The sequence below is a fragment of the Periplaneta americana genome, chromosome 14, assembly GCF_040183065.1.
Source record: "Periplaneta americana isolate PAMFEO1 chromosome 14, P.americana_PAMFEO1_priV1, whole genome shotgun sequence".
Taxonomy (NCBI): Eukaryota; Metazoa; Arthropoda; class Insecta; order Blattodea; family Blattidae; genus Periplaneta; species Periplaneta americana.
Genome location: NC_091130.1, coordinates 91,081,072 through 91,099,864, shown reverse-complemented (window position 1 = coordinate 91,099,864; position 18,793 = coordinate 91,081,072). Strand labels below are relative to the sequence as shown.

Below are 18,793 nucleotides of genomic sequence, written 5' to 3'. Positions count from 1 at the left end.
CAGTCATGGATAAATGTATTCCTTTTACATCATACGAAAACCATATTAAAGCACGAAAGAATACATTTGTTTGTCTGCCAGTTTAGTTGCTGATTCGATGGAAATTTTCTGTAGGCCTAAGGAACGTTATAAGATACGAAATATGATTTAATTAATTAAGGGGGCATGTACACTTCTTATACCTTAAAATTCTGTTATATAAAATATAGGCCTAATATAAAATTTAAATTTCTTCACCAACTATTGAAGTTCATTCAGGTAAAAACAACCTGTAGGCCTATTAGTTTTTTTTTTTTTTTTAGTTATTTAACGACACTATCAATTACTAGGTTATTTAGTGTCGATGGGATTGGTGATGGCAAAATGGTATTTGGCGAGATGAGGCGAGGATTCGCTATAGATTACCTGACATTCGACTTACTGTTGAGAAAAACCTCGGAAAAACCCCAATCAGATAAATCAGCCAAAGTGGGAACTGAACCCATGACCAAGTGCAACTTCAGATCGTTAGTTAACTTAGCCAACTGAGCTACGCCAGTGGCTCTGTATTAGTTCTGAAGTTATGATTTTTAATGTAAAGTGCGGCATTGGCTGTAATAGCTGTTAAGTGGAAAACGGCATGAGCTTTTTCTTCTTCTTCGCAAACTATATTCCTTAAAAACCCTTTTCCTGGTAATTCCGAAAGTGCTGGATAGAATCGAATGACATTTTTTCTGAATTCTTAAACGTAATGTACAAATCAGGCCAGAATATATTTCCGCAAGTTTATTTGCTGTTGGCGATATCTCTTTCGCGTACTGTTCACATACTGTTCGACGAAGTAAATCACGCATAAAATCGTCTATCATACCGAATTCTGTTTTAATTTGTTTATTTTCTCTTTAGTTGGTGAACCGTAATTCTTAATTTCTATGCCCTATATATATTTTTTTACCAACTCCGCCGGTTGCGTCCGATGTTAAGTGATTAAGATTTGTACTTATCAAACTACCTCAACTTTCGATTACTCTATGCATAGAATTTCTAACGTTAGACACAATATTTTAACACTTTGTTTTCTTAGCTACGCTCCTCTGCAAATAAGATATTCTGTTTTTTTCGACGGTGTTATTTGTTCTTGTGATGGTCCTCGATCTTCAAGTGAATCAGAAGGCCTGGCTGCGGATCATCTGCTCCAACACTCATTAATCATGGCCGGAATAAATTATATAAATTGAAGCGCACAGCGGTATAAAACAACACGTCGACAAATGTCTGAAAAGACACTGAGAACGGGTGAAACCAAACAGGTAGAGGCAATGACTACTAGATTTGGCAATGCTGGGATCTATTGTATTCCTGCCACGCGGCTAGGGGTTGAGTAGAGGATGGGGGTTTATGAGGGATTACCAATTCCAAGAAGAGAGGCCGTCATGTTTCCGTCATGTATACGTGTGTATTTGTAGTTGTGCAGGCTACGCGCTGGTGTCAAACTTCGTAGACTTTCGGCCCAAGTTTCTAATTAACTATGAAATTAATTTACAAAACACATAATAGATTATTTTAATGTATTCTATGGCCCCATTTACCTGCACAGTTATATCACTTCCACTCTGTATATTATTATGTACTTTGATAGGAATTTTGTTCAGTAGAGCCACTAAATTGGCACTGATGGTCTGCTGGAGGATTATTTCTATTGGGATCGATGGATTGACCTCCATGAGACAAACCAGACAAACTAGAGTTTTCCGAATCATACGACTTTAGATCATACAGTTGTGTCTGCTGATCATAAATATTGGATATCACATCCAGTATACTTTTTTGAAATTTAAGTCTATTCTGTGGCATAAATTCTTCAGTATAAGGAAGCAAACCTTTGAAGAAATGCAGATTAGAGGATTCGGCTGATTTGATTTTTTTTCATTTTATAATATTCAAGAGTCGTCCTTTGAAACTCGTCATTTCTCTTCCCTGGTGTTTCCTTTTTGTTCCGACCATCTTCCGCGTGATACGTTCCAACCATTGCATTACTTTCTTCACCTTCATCCTCAACTTCATCTACAATTATTAATTATCTCAGTATCTTCTGAGTATTCGGGATCGTTGACACATGGGATATTTCTGCTTTGCTTAAGAAAATAAGACTTTATTCAATATAATACACAAAAATCAATACAAAGGCGAAAATGATCATGACACATTTACATTGCTAATATTCGAAATTAATAATAATAAGTTAAACATAAATATAACAATTTATGTACAGAGAAAAAAATCAATAAATTATTGTTAACGTGATAGAATATTTACTCACATTCTGGACTTAATGAATGGCAGCAAAAATTGCTTACATTCAGTGAGGTAATATTCTTTGTGATCACTCACTGCTTCGCCACTTTTTACTTTCTTGTTTTTCGATCATACATAAGATGACCTAATGACTCTCCATCGGTTTTTTGCAGTCATCTCCTAGAAAAAAAAATGTGGTATTTATGTTAATTGCGATGTAACAATATGTAATAGTTTAGAATTATACTCTGTTTTCGGATATTTGGGATCTGGTCATTCTTTCACTGCACTACAGTATCAGTTTTTCTGAGAAGTTTCAACAATAATTGGAATTATATCAGAAACCACTAAGGCTATTTGGAATTCACTTCAAGACAAGTATATGAAGTTCCCTGAGGAGTGTAATTGGCTGAAAATTTCTAAGAGACATGAAGAATTGTGGAATATTCTTAAATGCGTGGGAAGTATAAACAGAAAACATGTGAGGGTTGGCCACCCGTTTAACTCGAGATCAAGCTGTATGAATTACGAACATTTTCTGGGGCTCTTTTAGCATGCACAGATGCTGATGGACTTTTAACTATGATTTCTGTTGGAGACATGAGTAGAAATAGTGATGATACTGTGTTAAAAAATTCTGACATGTACCAGGTTGTTAATGAAGGGACAAATTTCCCACCTCCTTGCCTATTACCAACAGAAGAAGATAAACCAAATTTTCCAATCTATATCGTCGCAGATGAGGCATTTCCCAAGAATATTGACAGAGGAGCACCGTGTTTTTAACTATAGAGGCTATCTAGGGCTAGAAAGAGTTTAGAAAGTGCATTTGGGATGTTATGTTCTAAATTTAAAGTACTGAACACAGCAATTAATCTAAATTGGAAACTGTAGATGACATTATCAAGTTTACATGCAGGTCTATTCTGCACAATTTTGTGAAAAAAAAGAAGTAAAAATGTGTCAACCTGCAGTGGAAAATATTCTAAATGCTGATACCACAGTAGTTCCAAATAATTTTCGCACACTGTATTATGGCCGACCTACAGATTAAAGTGTGTATATGAGGGCTAGCCTAGTTTCTTATTTCTTGAAGCCCAGTGTAGCTCTCCCTTGGCAGAATAAGTACTATTTTTAAGTGTTAATTAATTGTCAGTGACTTAATAAAACTTGTTATGAAGTAGAAAAAACTTATATTTTAAGTGTGTCTACTTACTTTCGAATAAATAAATAAATAGACCGACAGAGAGATAGATAGGTAGGTAGGTAGGTAGAATATACATGACAACTAAATAGCTACTTACCCGAACAATTCTCTTTCAGTTATCTTTTTTTTCGGCAGCTATCTCCGCCCAAACTTCAACTATGACATTCTTCTTTGAATAGTTTGTACTTGTATAATTGTAAATAACTCGATACCTCTCCACCACAGCTATAAACTGATCGTCCCTCATGATCGGAAAGTGTACACTGAACTGAACTCTGGACTGTAGTGACCAGGTTGCATGAAGCACGACACAAAGAATCAGCATGTTTTATCTTGGCTATGATGCAAAACACATGCATCATGTTCTTTGTGTCCTGCGTTATCTGGCCTGAATAGCAGCACCTACACGCGTTTGTTTATTCTCCTTTGATGCATGCGTCATGTTCCATGCATACTGCTTCATGTGTCTGTGTCATCCGTTGTGAAACGTCCCTGTGAGAATCACGAAGATAAACTATCACACTTACGGAACTGATGTGGAAGATAGATATATCCAGAACTGTAGAAGGACCAGCAACAAATGTTAGCGAACGTTTTATTTACAAAGTGTCCAGGTAACATCAAATTGAAAAGTAGGGGGAGTGGGAAGTGTATTGGTATGTTGGAGGTCACATGTGTGGGGAGATTCCAGATTATAAAATGTACTGAGTACATTGGGAATTTGCTGGTTCAAGAGAGAGATGCTTTTATTAAATGCATGAGTAATGTAAAATTCTTCAGCGATGTGTATACATGGGTTGTCATTCATGGGGTGAATGGTCTGTAAGGCTTCGTTTATGTTAGTTAATTGATGACCATGTCCTATTAAATGTATTGCAAATTTTTATTTTCGTCTATTGTATTTAAAGTCAGAAACATGTTCATTGTATTGGGTTCTTTAGTTTCTACGGGTTTGACTAATGTATCTACTGGGGCAATTTTTGCATTGTAACATATAAATGCCTCCATTTTGAAATTTATCTCTATTATGAAATTTATGGGGAAGGATATTGTTTAATTTATTGTAGATGCGGAAGGAAATATTTATATTGTTTTTTGAAAAAATTGTTTAATTGGTTAGATATTTGTCCAAAATAGATCATACTGATCCATGTTTTCTTAGAATTAGGGGTTAACGGTTCAAGGGAAGTATAATGGTTTTTGAATAACATGTTTTTACGTTTTTTGAACAAATTGTCTATTACATGTTTATGGAAACCATTATCCTGGTCTAAAGAGATGATATATTTGTACTCTGTTGTAAATGGATTTACTTAACAGGATAATCAATACTCTGTCAATAATAAGGATGCCAAATGTTTTATAAAAGCATCTTAAAATTATTTTCAGTTGATTTCTTATAAATATAATAAAATCTGATTCAGACAGTAGGCCTAAATGCAGATACCAGCATTCAAATTGTTTTGTACATTCTATAAAAATTCCTTATTAATAATAATGTTTGTTTGGGGAAAGTAAAAAGTTTGACACCATAGTCAGGAGCGCCACTGTAAATTCAAAACTGTAAATTTTATAAAGGTCTGAATAGAAGACAAACATGATTTTATATTGTAAACAATTAGAATAAAATAAAACAACCAGAAAACGAGATAAATAACTTGTATGAAATATCTTAAAAAGAAATATGATTTAAAAATATAGTTTTAAATGTGTTTAAAACTTGTTTTAATCAACGGTTATTGTTTCAAACCAGTGGTTCCCAACTTTTTCGACTCGCGAACCCCTTTCACAAAGATGTGAATTTGGCGAACCCTTTATTGATATGAATAATATTTAACAACTTTAAATTAGTTATGGTAAATACAGTTGGCCTACCTTAGGATTCCAAAAATGACACAACAACGCTTAAAATATCGAGACTATATACAATATACAGTAAGTTCAAATAAGTATATACATTTTATTTTCCATTCAAAACATTAAAGCCGAAATTAAATAGGTATGCTAAGTTAATAATACAATATCACATTTTTCTATCCTTGAAGTCACTTTATTAGAGTTAACACATTTTAATTTAAACATACACTGAGAATTACTTTATTGATATTATTGAAATGTTTTGTGTAGTGATAGAATTTCGTGTGAGCTTAACTCGCATGGTAGTCTCAATATTTTAAACTTCTGTCTTAACCTAAGCATTTTCATTATAGAGTTACTCATCACTTCCCATATGAAATTAAATGAAACTTTGGATGTCATAGAGTTTTGAAGTGAGATCACAAAGTCTATTTCTGGATTTATTTTTCAGGTAGGCATAAGAAAAAGGCCTATCACACAAATATGTGGATGAGAAAGATGAATAGACTGTTACTGTTTTAATTTGCTAACACTGGGAACTCCTTAAAACTAATTAATGACTGAGATTTGTAACTTTTATGTAATTGAAGGTCAATGGAAATGGTGTTTAAGTAGAGAAAGTTTCAGATTACTGTTAGCAAAAATGTCACCACAAACAACACACTGTGTACTTGACAGTCTTTGTTACCTATATAGGAAAATCCAAATAGAATAATTATTATCGTACTTTTTACACACAGTTGGTCTTTGTTGGAATGACACACATCACTAGAAATTGAATCACTAAATGAGCTTGATGCAGCACTCACTCCTGATTTTTGTTCCCATTTCAAATTTCTACATTTCAGCCACTTTATATTTTAGATGTGAACTGAAACGATTCTGCTACCAATATGCAACTGCATTTGCCAACCAGGCTAAACAGAGGTAGCCTATTGTTGAAACTACAAAATTCTACAATTGTGATTGGTTCTTACATTTAAAGATTTTAAGTTTGTAAATTTGCGATTTGTTTGATTGTTCATTTTCTGAAGTGGAACTTAACCATTCCCAAGAGGAAGTTTGTATTTTAGAAATTAATGCAGAAACACATTTTAAAATCCAACAGGTCGAAAAGAATTAACAGATGGCACATAATTGGACATGTAAGTATACAGTCAACTCCAGATATAGGGAACCTCTGCAGACTTGAATATTTGTTCACTATATCCGAGGTTCACTATATCCGAAGTGTCTCTCCCCTAACCTTAAATGACAGAAATGAATGAAATTATGAACAAGAAAATAAAATATTTCATTTTTGTGGAATGGATTACACTGGATACTGTATACTGTTACTCACAGTTGATTTACTTAAACTATGCTGTCGACCCAAGTCTGCTTGCGAAAGACGTTGAATGTCACTTATAATATTTGCCTTATCTTCCAAAGAAAACACTTTATGAATCGACATATTTATACAGTACATTCACTTTTGGAACACTAGGAACAGACGATCAGGTAGAAATGACAAACGCTGTTATGGTGTGACTCCTTACTCAGCCTTGGAATTTCCTGGATCACTTAATGGAAACTGGGAGAGGGTTGATGGATTTCGAAAGCCATCGAAATCTTACCTTAAGTTATGCTCTGGACATAATGTCCATCCTCTTTTAATAAAAGAATGCAATTTATTTTTCCGTTATTTTGATGCTATCCATCATAATGGAAATGTTTCTCAGAACAAAAGACAACCCTTTGACGGTGGAGGATTAGCAATAACAGTAGAGTAGAGTGCCTGAGAACAGAATGTGAACCCTTCGACGGTGGAGTGAGGCATTGTCGTCACGCGTTGCCTGGATTTACAGTAGGCCCTACAGCTCATTGTCTATGAATCACTAATCCTACCTTTGTCCTTTGACTGAAGAAGTAAGAAACTTAGAATGTTCTCAACACATTCTTCCATTTCTATACAAGTTCTATACAAGAAGGTCTGACTTCAAATAAGAATTTGACAGGATACAAGGTTCATTATAACCGAAGCGAGGGTTCACTATAAACAGAAATATTGATGTACTTTTTAATGTATGTGAGTTGGGACCAACGATTTAGGTTCACTATAGCCAAATGTTCACTATAACCGAGTTCACTATATCCAGTGTTGACTGTACTTAGATCGTTCAGGAACTAGGAATGCATGTGCTATACAAAGAATACCTCCTTAACTGCCTCTTCGCTCAGGTCGTAAATACACAATTCAGAGAAATCTTTCACAAGATTTATTCGAAAATCTTATAAAAACAATTCCTATTGTTATGTCAGACATTTTGGTCATATTTTCAGTTATTCTTACATGTAACAAGTTAGTTGTTAGGCATGTGTCTATGGCTGTTCTTGGATCTACAATCTGGCTCTTCAGGATGAAATTGTGACTATGATAGAAACTGACAGAAATAAAGTTATCCATGGTGAAGGAAGAAATGTCGTTGACAAGGTAATTGGTTTCTATGGTGTTGACAAGGATAGTAATTGAAGAGCTCCTGGAATGAGGGGTTAACTCCCATATTTACAGCTTTTCAGGAGATAAAAAAAAAACAGTATTTGCCTGGAAATTCACAATACCTACTAAGACAAGTGCGTAGTTCGTTCAGTGCTTATAAAATATAGTATCATTAAAACTCATTCATTATTGAGAATAAGAGTATTTTGATTGTACTTTAGTGCAATAAGGGTGAATATCCAAGGGTTACCCCATTATTCCACTAATGTATACATATTAAGTAAGAATAACTTCTTATAGCAACTGATATGTAGGCCTAGTTATTTTTATTAATACTTTCTTCATAAATCTCTGTAAACCATGGACAGGAAACATTTGAAAATTTTGTGAATCTCATATTATCTGCTGTCACATAGGCTACAAACAATACACATTTGCCCACTGTAAATAGATATTCTAAATCTATTCTGAAAAATCATCATCAAATAAACATGTTCTGTCCAGAGTACATGTTGCCCTCCCATTCAGCTAAACCTCAACAACACAAAGTTTGCATAGTGAGACACTTGAGAAGTGGAATAATTATTCTATTCTTAAACTTTCGTAGAAAGATGTGCTAGTTTGGTCTTATAGATGTTCATACATCGAGAGAAGATTATTCTTTTTAACCACAGTAATGGGAAGAGGATTCTCAGAGGCATGGTAGACTCACAAGATGGTAGAGTGATTCCAGTTCCCCAATTTCTTCTTATTGAATATGTCTTGCATGGTTGAAGAGGATTACGGGACATTCGAGCTCACAGTTGTAAGATCATCTGCAGCCACATAGCCTGAGTTATTTTCAGGACACAGTTTCTCTTGTGTTTTCAGCTGCTGTTTCTATACAGTTACTCTGATTCATGAATCATTGTTTAAATGGATTGTAGGTCGAATGGGACATGCACAACAGTTGTGGTTTTTTTATGAGGGAAAAATCTCTGTCTCAGGGAAGAAAACTGGCCTGTGTACGTAAACTTTTAGTTTGCTTTAGTAAAATATCTGCAGTATCACAACTTTCTAGTTATTTTCTGCCTTGCACATCGGTCTCACATCCTTCTTTGAGAGGTTTCTAGGTGTTTAGTACATAATTTAATATTCAGGACACTATTTCTGCAGCACAGGTTTTGCGATCGACTCGTGCCTTGTTACTGTGAGCATCATGAACAGCGAAATTATATTGGGTTTTGTCACTGATAAAATACTAAGCTATGATGCAGAATAGGACGACCTAGGATCTGATGGAGATTGACATAATTATGTTGTTTTCTAATGCTTGACCCTTGGCAATGAAGCCATTAGTGCTCTTGCTCTCCAGTATTTTTCTATTATGGTTTCAGCATGTAGGGCATTACAGGTTTGAAGATGGTCTTCAGTCATTTTTTCTTCTTGATCAACATAATTATAACACAACTATGTTTGGATTTACTTTAGAAGATTGTTGATCAGCCTTCAGTTGGGAATAAGCGGCCTCTGCTTTTCGATGGTGAAATTTGGTCATCTGGAGGATGTGTTCATGTTCTTCACTACTCTGTTGCTCCACAGAGATCATTGTAATATCGATCACACATACTGCAGGCATCTAAACATGACATACGAAAACTCAAATTAAACTTAGTGTTGAATACTTCTCTGCACAAGTGGATTTTGATGTTTGCTTTGAAGATATTTTTATGTAAACATGCTGTATATTAGTGTGACAGAACAGGAGGTAGACAGTCTTTGCTACTTTTATTCCTGCTGTAGTAATTCTCTTGTTTAGGGAGAGAAGGTAATCTCTACAGCTATCAGAAGTGGCATGTGACCATTTGAAATGTTTTCCACGACTATCCTTAAGGTCTTTCCCGTACTTCAATTTATTTAGTATAACCCTAGATCATATATACTAACAGCTCTTTTATATAGGCTTTAGGGTTTGCAGTCGAGGCCAGCTTGATGTAGTTCAATAATCGTCAACAGATGGCACAATGACCAACACCATCACGAGACATGAACTCTGAACCGGTCTGGTCGGTCTAAATCGATTATTTCTTGCTTACGAGATATTCTCGTAAGCAACGGTATGTACTGTCGACAATTGATGACCATGGATAAATATTATTGGCCTACATGACCTAGGCAAGTTCCGAACGAGGGAGTTCTAATTATAGTTGTCACGTGGGTGAAGCGGAGAGATAAGATAAAGTACGCCTTTGTATTGAATAGAATACAATGCAGAGTCTCGCGCAAAGCCAATCTACCTAGAATTTTTAGACCATGTTATAAAGTTATCGGTGGGCTAAATTATGATTCGTTATCTCTTCTGTTTTTATATATTTGTCGTGAATATTATTTATATTATCAACTGAGTGTATAACATAATTTATCCGTTAATTGATATTTCACTAATGATAAATCCAAAGAACAATGGGAAATAAGGGACTAAACACTGAAAAATAAATAAAATAAGAGAATTTGACGTTCATAATTATAATGTTGTCGGAGTTTTGTTATACTTTACTTTGAATTATTTTAATTTGCACCACAAAAACTTATGAAAATTAATGTTAACATAACCTATTTAGTTATGATAGTAGTATATTGGAAAATTTGTGCATATAGCCTGATTACAATATATAAGTAATCCTATCCTAACCTAACCAATGGTAGTCTTGTTTATTTCAGACATGTTCGTATAATTATACAAAAACAAGAATAATCTAGTTTGCAGCCTGTGATATTGTCTCGTTTACAGTATTATATAATATACATATTACGATATTTACTAGGTACTTTAACAATATATAGTTAATAATATTATAAAATATACAGGCCTAATCCATTACCAAGAAATAGCCCTTCCCTCACATGTTCAATACTGTTTACCTCAAAAGGCCTTCAAACCTTAAAAACTATTAGAAACTGGATTAAAATAGTCATGTTGATGTAGGCCTACAACATTACATTTTTTGTCACTACTCCTGATCCCATTCTAACAGTTTCAGGTTTTGTAATTTGTAACAATACTAACAATACTGATGGGTCATTCCATAGTCACACACGTAACATTTTCGAAGTAACTATGATCTTCACAGGATACTTAATCAAATACTTAGGCCGGTATTCATAGTCGAGATAAGTCATATATAAGTCGAACTTAAATCTCGTCTCAATTGTAGATTTCGGTCCAAATAAGTCGTACTTATTATAAGTCGTGCTTATTTTATAAGCTTTACGTTACAAAGTCTGACTTCATGAAGTTGAATTTATTGCAATTCATAGTGACTCAAGTGCGACTTATATTATGAAATAAGTTAAACTTCATCAAGTCAAGGGAACCCCTGACTTATGTCAGTTTTAACCTAAAAATTGATAACTTTTATAAAGAATTGGCCGAGGAAGTTATTGAAATGCAAGAAATTTGCGCCCAAAAGCGTTACTTGCGAAACATCATGGGTTGCTTTGAATTTTATAATGATCTTGAATTCAAAAGGAGGTTTCGTTTTCGCAAAAGATTTTGGAATCAATACTTCCGAAAGTGGAAAGAACTCTTACAAAACCGAGACAGGTTTACCAGCTCTTCTAGATTACTACTTCTTGTTCACTTGAGATTTTATGCCACGAAAAACTTTGAAATAAGTTTAATGTTCTTAAAATATAACCATAACCGTATTCTATAATATAAATGAGGTACGGTATTCAATACATTGGTAATGTTAGGTTTCTTTAATACGCATAAAATTTGAGTATTAGTAAGATTAAATTCTCTTATTCAGTCAATTTAAGTTAAATTGTTATGTATTCATAAAATGAATGGAAAACAAATCCTTCTTGCTGTCAAACTTACAAATGAGAGAACCCGGAGGTTCATAGCCGGCCTCACATAAGCCCGCCATCGGTCCCTATCCTGAGAAAAATTAATGCAGTCCCTAGTAGCATATCCCAACTCCCTCAAATCCATTTTACTATTATCGGTCTCCTCAAAGGTCTTTTTCTCCTCAGGTCTTCCAACTAACATTCTATAGGCATTTCTGGATTCACCCATACGTGTTACATGCCCTGCTCATCTCTTTTTATGAATAAAGAATCCTCTTCCAAATTGGTGATAGGCCATTCACATCTAACCTAACTCCCTGTACTCTCACAAAGTCTATTCCATAATTATCTAGCTAGTTCTTTTGCTACTAATATTACCCATCCTGATCTATAAAGACTCGTGACATTTCAAGCATCAAATGTCATAATCTTATTTCTTTGCTGTAATCCCATTTCGAGGCTTATGTTGGGGTTTCGTAACAAGCTCTTTTTTACTGTGATGGATTGTTAGCCCTTCGCCCAATCCCCAAGCTAGAGGACTACTCCTTATCAGCTGTCCACAACCGGTTATTCAATATATTCGCAGCTATCCTTCCCACTGGTTCAGGGCTTCAAGGAGCGTAGACCTCACCGAACATGCAACCACAGTAACCAATTAAGTTTTCTGACTGTCATAATGAAAGTAAATAAATTGTCAAATGTAAGGAGTTGTGGAAATATCGGCTTGGCACTTTAAACTTTATAGGTACAATAGAGCCGAAAAAAGGACGAGAATTAATGTAGTGGAGAGAATGCTTGAGGTATAGAAGGTGAGATTTCTTTATCTCTCGGTTGGTATAAAAAACAAACTCGAGAATGTCCCAAATATAATTTATTGTTACCTGTGCATTGCTTCACAGTTCGAATTCGGAGAGAAATGACAATTTACCAGATGATGATCCAGATGTAACGACTCATCCATAAGAACCTGTGTCTGTTGCATCACCTGCACAGCAGGCTTTCAGGGAGAGTTTAGGAGGCATGATGACAAGATGTAAATGAATTTCACTGAAGTAAAATATTTATTCATTTATGTGACTTACCAAAATATTTAAAATTGAGACAATTTGTAATGTTAACAACGAATACTATGAAGTTTTAAACAATAACCGATTGAAGTATTTGATGACTATAGTAGTCCTGTTTTCATTATGGACAAGCGGCATTTGTTTGTGGGCTTCCGATCTCAGTTCCATTGACTTGTAAAAAGTGATAATAATTACTCTAACCACCAGACCCACTTTAAACATGTGCGGCATTGCCACATTTAGTTTTTCTCCGTGGTATCTAAACCTAGAAAAATATTTAATATTCTAATTGTTGCTACTATTAACTAAGATCCGGCAACACAGTGAAGTGACAAAGAGCTAAATGGCAGTTAAAGCGCGTGCCGTTTCCATTTCAAAGACTTGAACAACAATATTGACGCGATAACGAAAATCTTTTACATGCACTTTGTCTATAATGAAATATAGTAGTCTGTACCATAATTATGCTTAGTTATGCCAACAAATGTCCAACCTTTGACCTTTTATATTTTTTTCTAGCTCAGTATCAATAAGTTGTTCGCGCAACACAATTTCCGCAACTTCTAATTCTAATTTTGCCTTCATTTTTTTAAACTGAAATAATGAATCACTATGTTCTTTCAAAACTACATTCCTGCGCTTTCTTGTGTAATCCACTGGTGCTGCTGGAGTTGCTGTTGCTGTTGTTTCAGCTGCACCTGAGTTGGATGGTCCAGCTGTAGAGGGGGATACGTCCTTGGAAGGATTTGGTGCAAGACGTGCTCCCTCTACTTCTACGAACACAACTGCAATGTAAACAATACGTAGGCTATGTCAACTGGCTAATTATGTTGTGTAGGCTTTATTCTTTTTCATTCTATCACTTGTTAGGTCTAGTTACCTATTACCTCGCTTCATGTAAATATGATTTGATAATTTTCTTTATTAACAAATAATAGCTGATAGGCTGAGAAAAAAATTAAAAGTTCAAGAAAGAATATTGAATGTAACACTGCTTACCTCCTACTTCACTCGCAATCATATCGGAGTCAACCGCTCCTGGAACTTGGACCATTGTGCGAGGGATTATTTGTGCTACAGGTGGATCAATGTCCTTCACATTTTTACTGGAAGACCACCTCGTGTAGCCATCACTGTCTGGCGTTCTTTGGTCAAAACATTCCGTTGGTGGCATTTGATGTTCGTCCATAATAACCTATACATAGTTGTTTTCCAGTTCTCTGTAATCAGTTCCAATTTCGCGTAAACGAACTTCATAATTTCTTTCTTTATGTTATAATATACACTTTTCAAAGAAAATATTGTATTAGGGTTACTTACATGTTCCACAATATGTATCGACGAATTGAATTCTTCTGCAATCTTTTGTCTTCAAAAAACTGTGTCGGTCTTCTTATTCTCTGCAATCTTTGAATATTTTAGAATAATCTCCTTCAATACAACCATCTTTTTATACATAACTGAAATATTTTGTTTTCTTCTTTCCGTACATTACATCAATCAGAAGCTATGCAAACAAATTTAAAGACAAAAGAAAATCGACTTTCTGATTTACATTGTCGTGACAATGGCCTTGCAATTTCTCATACCAATAAGTTCGACTTATTTGTATACACATAAGTTACACTTATTGAATGAAACTTAACAAAGTACGACTTATTGGTCGACTATGAATACCGTAATCATATAAGTTGAGATTTTCCAATAAGTATAACTTCACAAAGTCATACTTATTGAACAAATAAGTCACCGACTATGAATACCGGCCTTTAGGAGTTCATGAAAGACACATCAGTGTTTTTTAACGTAAGCATTCCAAAATATAAACAGAAAATCATAATGAAAAGGAATAATTAATAATGTAAAAAATATTAAATATTATATGGTGTGACACATGAACATTTTCTTGCCACTTAATTTATTACCAAAATGGAAAATGTTCATATTATTGTGCCAAATGTCATAAATGCATTTAGTTGTTTTTGAAACAATTAAGACATTTGTGAAGTACATGTAACTGCTAAATCGCATACTTTAATAAAAATAACAGTGCCATTAACAAATAAAATATTACAAATTATATTGTGACACACGAACATTTCTGTCAAGTTGATTACTAATCTTTTCAAATGCATATAGAGATTTACCGTATACACTGTGCCTACAGTTCTTATTATACAAAGCAACACTTGATTACACTAAAGTGTCCACACCTGTGGAGTAACGGTCAGCGCGTCTGACTGCGAAACCAGGTGGCCCGGGTTCGAATCCCGGTCGGGGCAAGTTACCTGGTTGAGGTTTTTTCCGGGGTTTTCCCTCAACCCAATACGAGAAAATGCTGGGTAACTTTCGGTGCTGGACCCCAGACTCATTTCACCGGCATTATCACCTTCATATCATTCAGACGCTAAATAATTTAGATGTTGATACAGCGTCGTAAAATAACCCAATAAAAAAAATTACACTAAAGTACACTTTCAGATTTAAAATATCCACGGTTGTTTACAACTATATGTGGTGATATCTCCTGTGTAATGTCGGTTAAAAAAAAAACATCAATATAGGCTATCCACTTTTTCTGCCATTTGTAGTACTTCCCTTTTTTTTAACAACACAGACCTTTAAATTCTTCGCCACTACAAGCTTTTGTAACTTCCTCTGCTTATCTGACGTCTTTTTTTAAATTGATTATTTAACGATGTTGTATCAACTACTAGGTTATTTACCCTCGATGGAATTGATGATAGTGAAATGATATTTGGCGAGATGAGGTTGAGGATTCGCCATAGATTACATGACATTCGCCTTACAATTGGGGAAAACCTCGGAAAAAACCTCAACCAGGTAACTTGCCCCAATCAGGATTTGAACCTGGGCCCACTCATTTCATGGTCAGATGTGCCTACCATTACTCCACAGCAGTGGACCCGAACATGGGTTATGTACATTAATTCTTTTGACTTTCGGTTAGCTTTCTTAAGAATACGCTTAAAGAAATGTAGTGTTTTCCAGGCTATTCTTGTAATATTAGTGACTTATTTCAACCAGTTTGTTACTAAAATATATACAGTACCTAAGTGTTTACTTGTGACACTGGTGATCCATTTAATTGGTATATGAGACGAATTTAATTTTGTGTTTTACAGAAGGATACATATTGATTTACTTTTGCTCACATTGATTTTAATTTTATTTGTTGTAGTCCAGTTTTCAATAATGTCAAGCTAGTTTTGCAAGGCGGTGATATAAGATTTATCACTAATTTTTTCTGTATATTATACAGTCATCCACGAATAACCTTGCCTGAGAAGTGACATTTCTATTCAAATCCTACAATAATTTTCAGTAAATATTTTGCACCAAGAAGCTATTATACATTTAATTTTACTTCTGAGACCAGTGAAATATATGCCAATTTTATTAGAAAGGTGCATGTATAATTATCCAATAGCATGATATTATCTGCAACAAAAACTAAAGGGTATGAAAGAAAAGAAGAAAACATTAATGCTGTGGTTCTTAGAGTTCCATTAGAGTTACACGTTCGTTGTCCACTGAAAGTTGTATTTCTCTATTGAAGTGTAAAAGAGAAACTCTCATAAATTATGTCAGAAACAAAGAAAGGCACCACCCAAATATGTGGGATAATTAATTTAATAATGTTATTACCGGGACTTGAAAAAAGCAATCATATGTAATGGGTGGGGAAAAAATACTTTTTAATCGCGCTTCTATAGTTAGACAATGCTGACTATTCAGTTTTGCCTGACAGGTGTGCTACCAAAAATTCCTTGAAGTCCTAGTTATTACTGAAGCCAAATGTGTGTCTCTTGTCAAGAGTCCATTTTATTTATACTTGTTAAGACATCATTCATAGACTAGTTACCGCTTTCAGTTTTGATACTACATACACTGAAATTAATCTATTATTATTCGTCCTATTTATACATTTATATTGAATGATTCGGTCTACCTTCATAACACATCTCATCAACAATACTCGATAAGAGTTGAATTAGCTTCCATGCTGCGTTGTATTTATTTTGTCATGTTTCTATAGCAGGAATATTAAATAGGAATTCCTTAAAACAGATTTATATTCACTCCTATGCCTTTATATAGAATACCAGTACATATACTGTATTTCTTAAGATTTGGTTACTTTATAAACAGTATGTTAGTGCAAGAACTCTTTTTTTCATATTTAATAATTCTGGCATGTGTCAATAAATATGCTTGAGACCTCTGTCTCTCTGAATTACTCTTTACTAACTGGAAACATATTCCAAATTTATATTTTAAAAAAGTATTAAAATATCCTCACAATTTAGAGCATAACAATTCCCGAAATAATCATCCTACATTAAATTATTAAGATAAAAATGATTCAATCTATCGCTTGTAACAATACCTTTATGGTCGTAATAAATTAAGAAATAATTTACATCCAACAGATTTATTTTAAAATGGCCTGCAGTTATTATTTTGAATTTTATTGTACCTTAATAAATTGAGTTAAGGTACAATAAAATTTCATCAAGTTTCAAACAAAGTAATTCCATCTTTCCAACAGGGGGACAATAAATACTTAAAGTAATGCTAAACTCGAAAAACTTATTGATGCAACTTAATTTTATATTCTATACCACTAACACCAAAAAAAAGTGTCCTATTGTTCATACTGATTCAAGATGAATAGTTTCTTAGTGTTTGTCCATTCCACTTTTTTTTATTGTCCTTCCCATTTCTATTTCATTTTTAGTAGGTACTTCACATGTAGTATATGTTTTATTTTAATACATATAATGACCATGAAGATATTTGGATATGTCTTACAAAATTCTTGCTGAAGACCATTGTGGTAATATTCTGCTGCATCTGTAGTTTGTACATTTCGAAATTTTCGTGCTTCAGCCCAGAATTCAGGCGGGGGGAGGGGAGGTTGATATGCCAATGTAGTTTTCCAGAATATAATAATATTCAAAACATTCTCTAATAGGAAGGGGCCTCTGATATTAGCTTGCAAAAAATCTGATATCGGTACTTCTGTTGCTGGTAAATAAGCAAGAATGAAATATAAAAATTTTTAACCACTTTCGAATTTCAGGTGCTTTGTGTCTCAGCTGCTGGTTTGATATACTGTTTGTTTCCTTTAATTTTCCAGAGCAAAAACTGTCCTAAGCGAAATTTACACTCTGTAATTTTAACACTGGGAACATTTATTTTGGCAGCATTGTGTGATGCTATTTCATAATATAACAAGAGCTTTGAAATGATTAACTGCTAACTACTTACCTGGGTGAAGCGGTTCCTGTGATTTCTGAAGTGAAAACCGTTCAATTTATAAGGAATTTTTTTGTGGAGATGCATTTGATTGTATATGCAAGGTGTAAAAGTGCCTAAACTAACTGACCCCAGTGCTGTCATGGAGGCCACACAAGGCCATATATCGTATGGAACCTACAATTTTTTTTAATTAATCGTATGGGGAAATGAAAATTTTGTCTGTAAGGAGCCATACGGCATATGGGGTGCCTAAGTTTTGTACGTGGAGATCTATACAGATCTTAGATCATCTCTTCCTGTTCCTACTGTACCTACCGCCTATTTTGTTTGATGTTCATAAACAAAAATTATCCACCTCTTCAGCACTGGAATCCAGAATTATATAAAATAATGGTTGAAAAACAAGAAGTGCTGCAAATATACACTCCAAGATTCATCGAGACAAGTGTGCATCTATTGTGGTGCTACATGGTGTATTCTTTAAATCAAACTTGTACAATTAAATTGTAAAGCAAAACAATTTCTTTACTTCTTCTTTAATATTAAAAAAAAATAATTAAATGACAATTGGAGAAATAGAGAGAGGAGAGTAAAATATATTTCAAGGGAGAAAACAAGGGGTGGGGTGTATGGCCAAGAAAAAAATTACCATGACATCACTGACCAAACCTAACCTGTTACAGACTCATGTATGTAAGGTGAATAAGCTGAGTATGAAGGAAACTACCTCAGCGCTAATTTAACTCTTATAGATGAACTATATAAAGAACTTCAAGTGTCAATATTGTCTCA

At 34.2% G+C, this 18,793-nt stretch overlaps 2 protein-coding genes and 1 long non-coding RNA gene across 7 annotated transcripts in view; 1 reads left to right on the top strand and 2 right to left on the bottom strand.

Moving 5' to 3' along the window:
• Positions 1-16,239, bottom strand: part of LOC138713562 (uncharacterized) — a 266,726-nt gene extending 250,487 nt beyond the window's left edge. Inside the window, exon 1 of the long non-coding RNA XR_011335916.1 lies at positions 15,789-16,239. This is a non-coding gene — a long non-coding RNA (uncharacterized lncRNA). The remainder of the gene's footprint in view (positions 1-15,788) is intronic.
• Positions 1-18,793, top strand: part of dom (domino helicase) — a 689,640-nt gene that overhangs the window by 40,633 nt on the left and 630,214 nt on the right. The gene's annotated exons all lie outside the window — the stretch shown is intronic.
• On the bottom strand, positions 3,941-14,122 carry LOC138713961 (uncharacterized). Its single transcript, XM_069846541.1, has 4 exons — positions 13,715-14,122; positions 13,346-13,500; positions 9,283-9,435; positions 3,941-3,973 (listed from the first exon to the last, which is right to left on the bottom strand). The coding sequence occupies exons 1-4, from the start codon at positions 13,902-13,904 to the stop codon at positions 3,941-3,943; spliced, it is 531 nt and encodes a 176-aa protein (XP_069702642.1). The 5' UTR covers positions 13,905-14,122.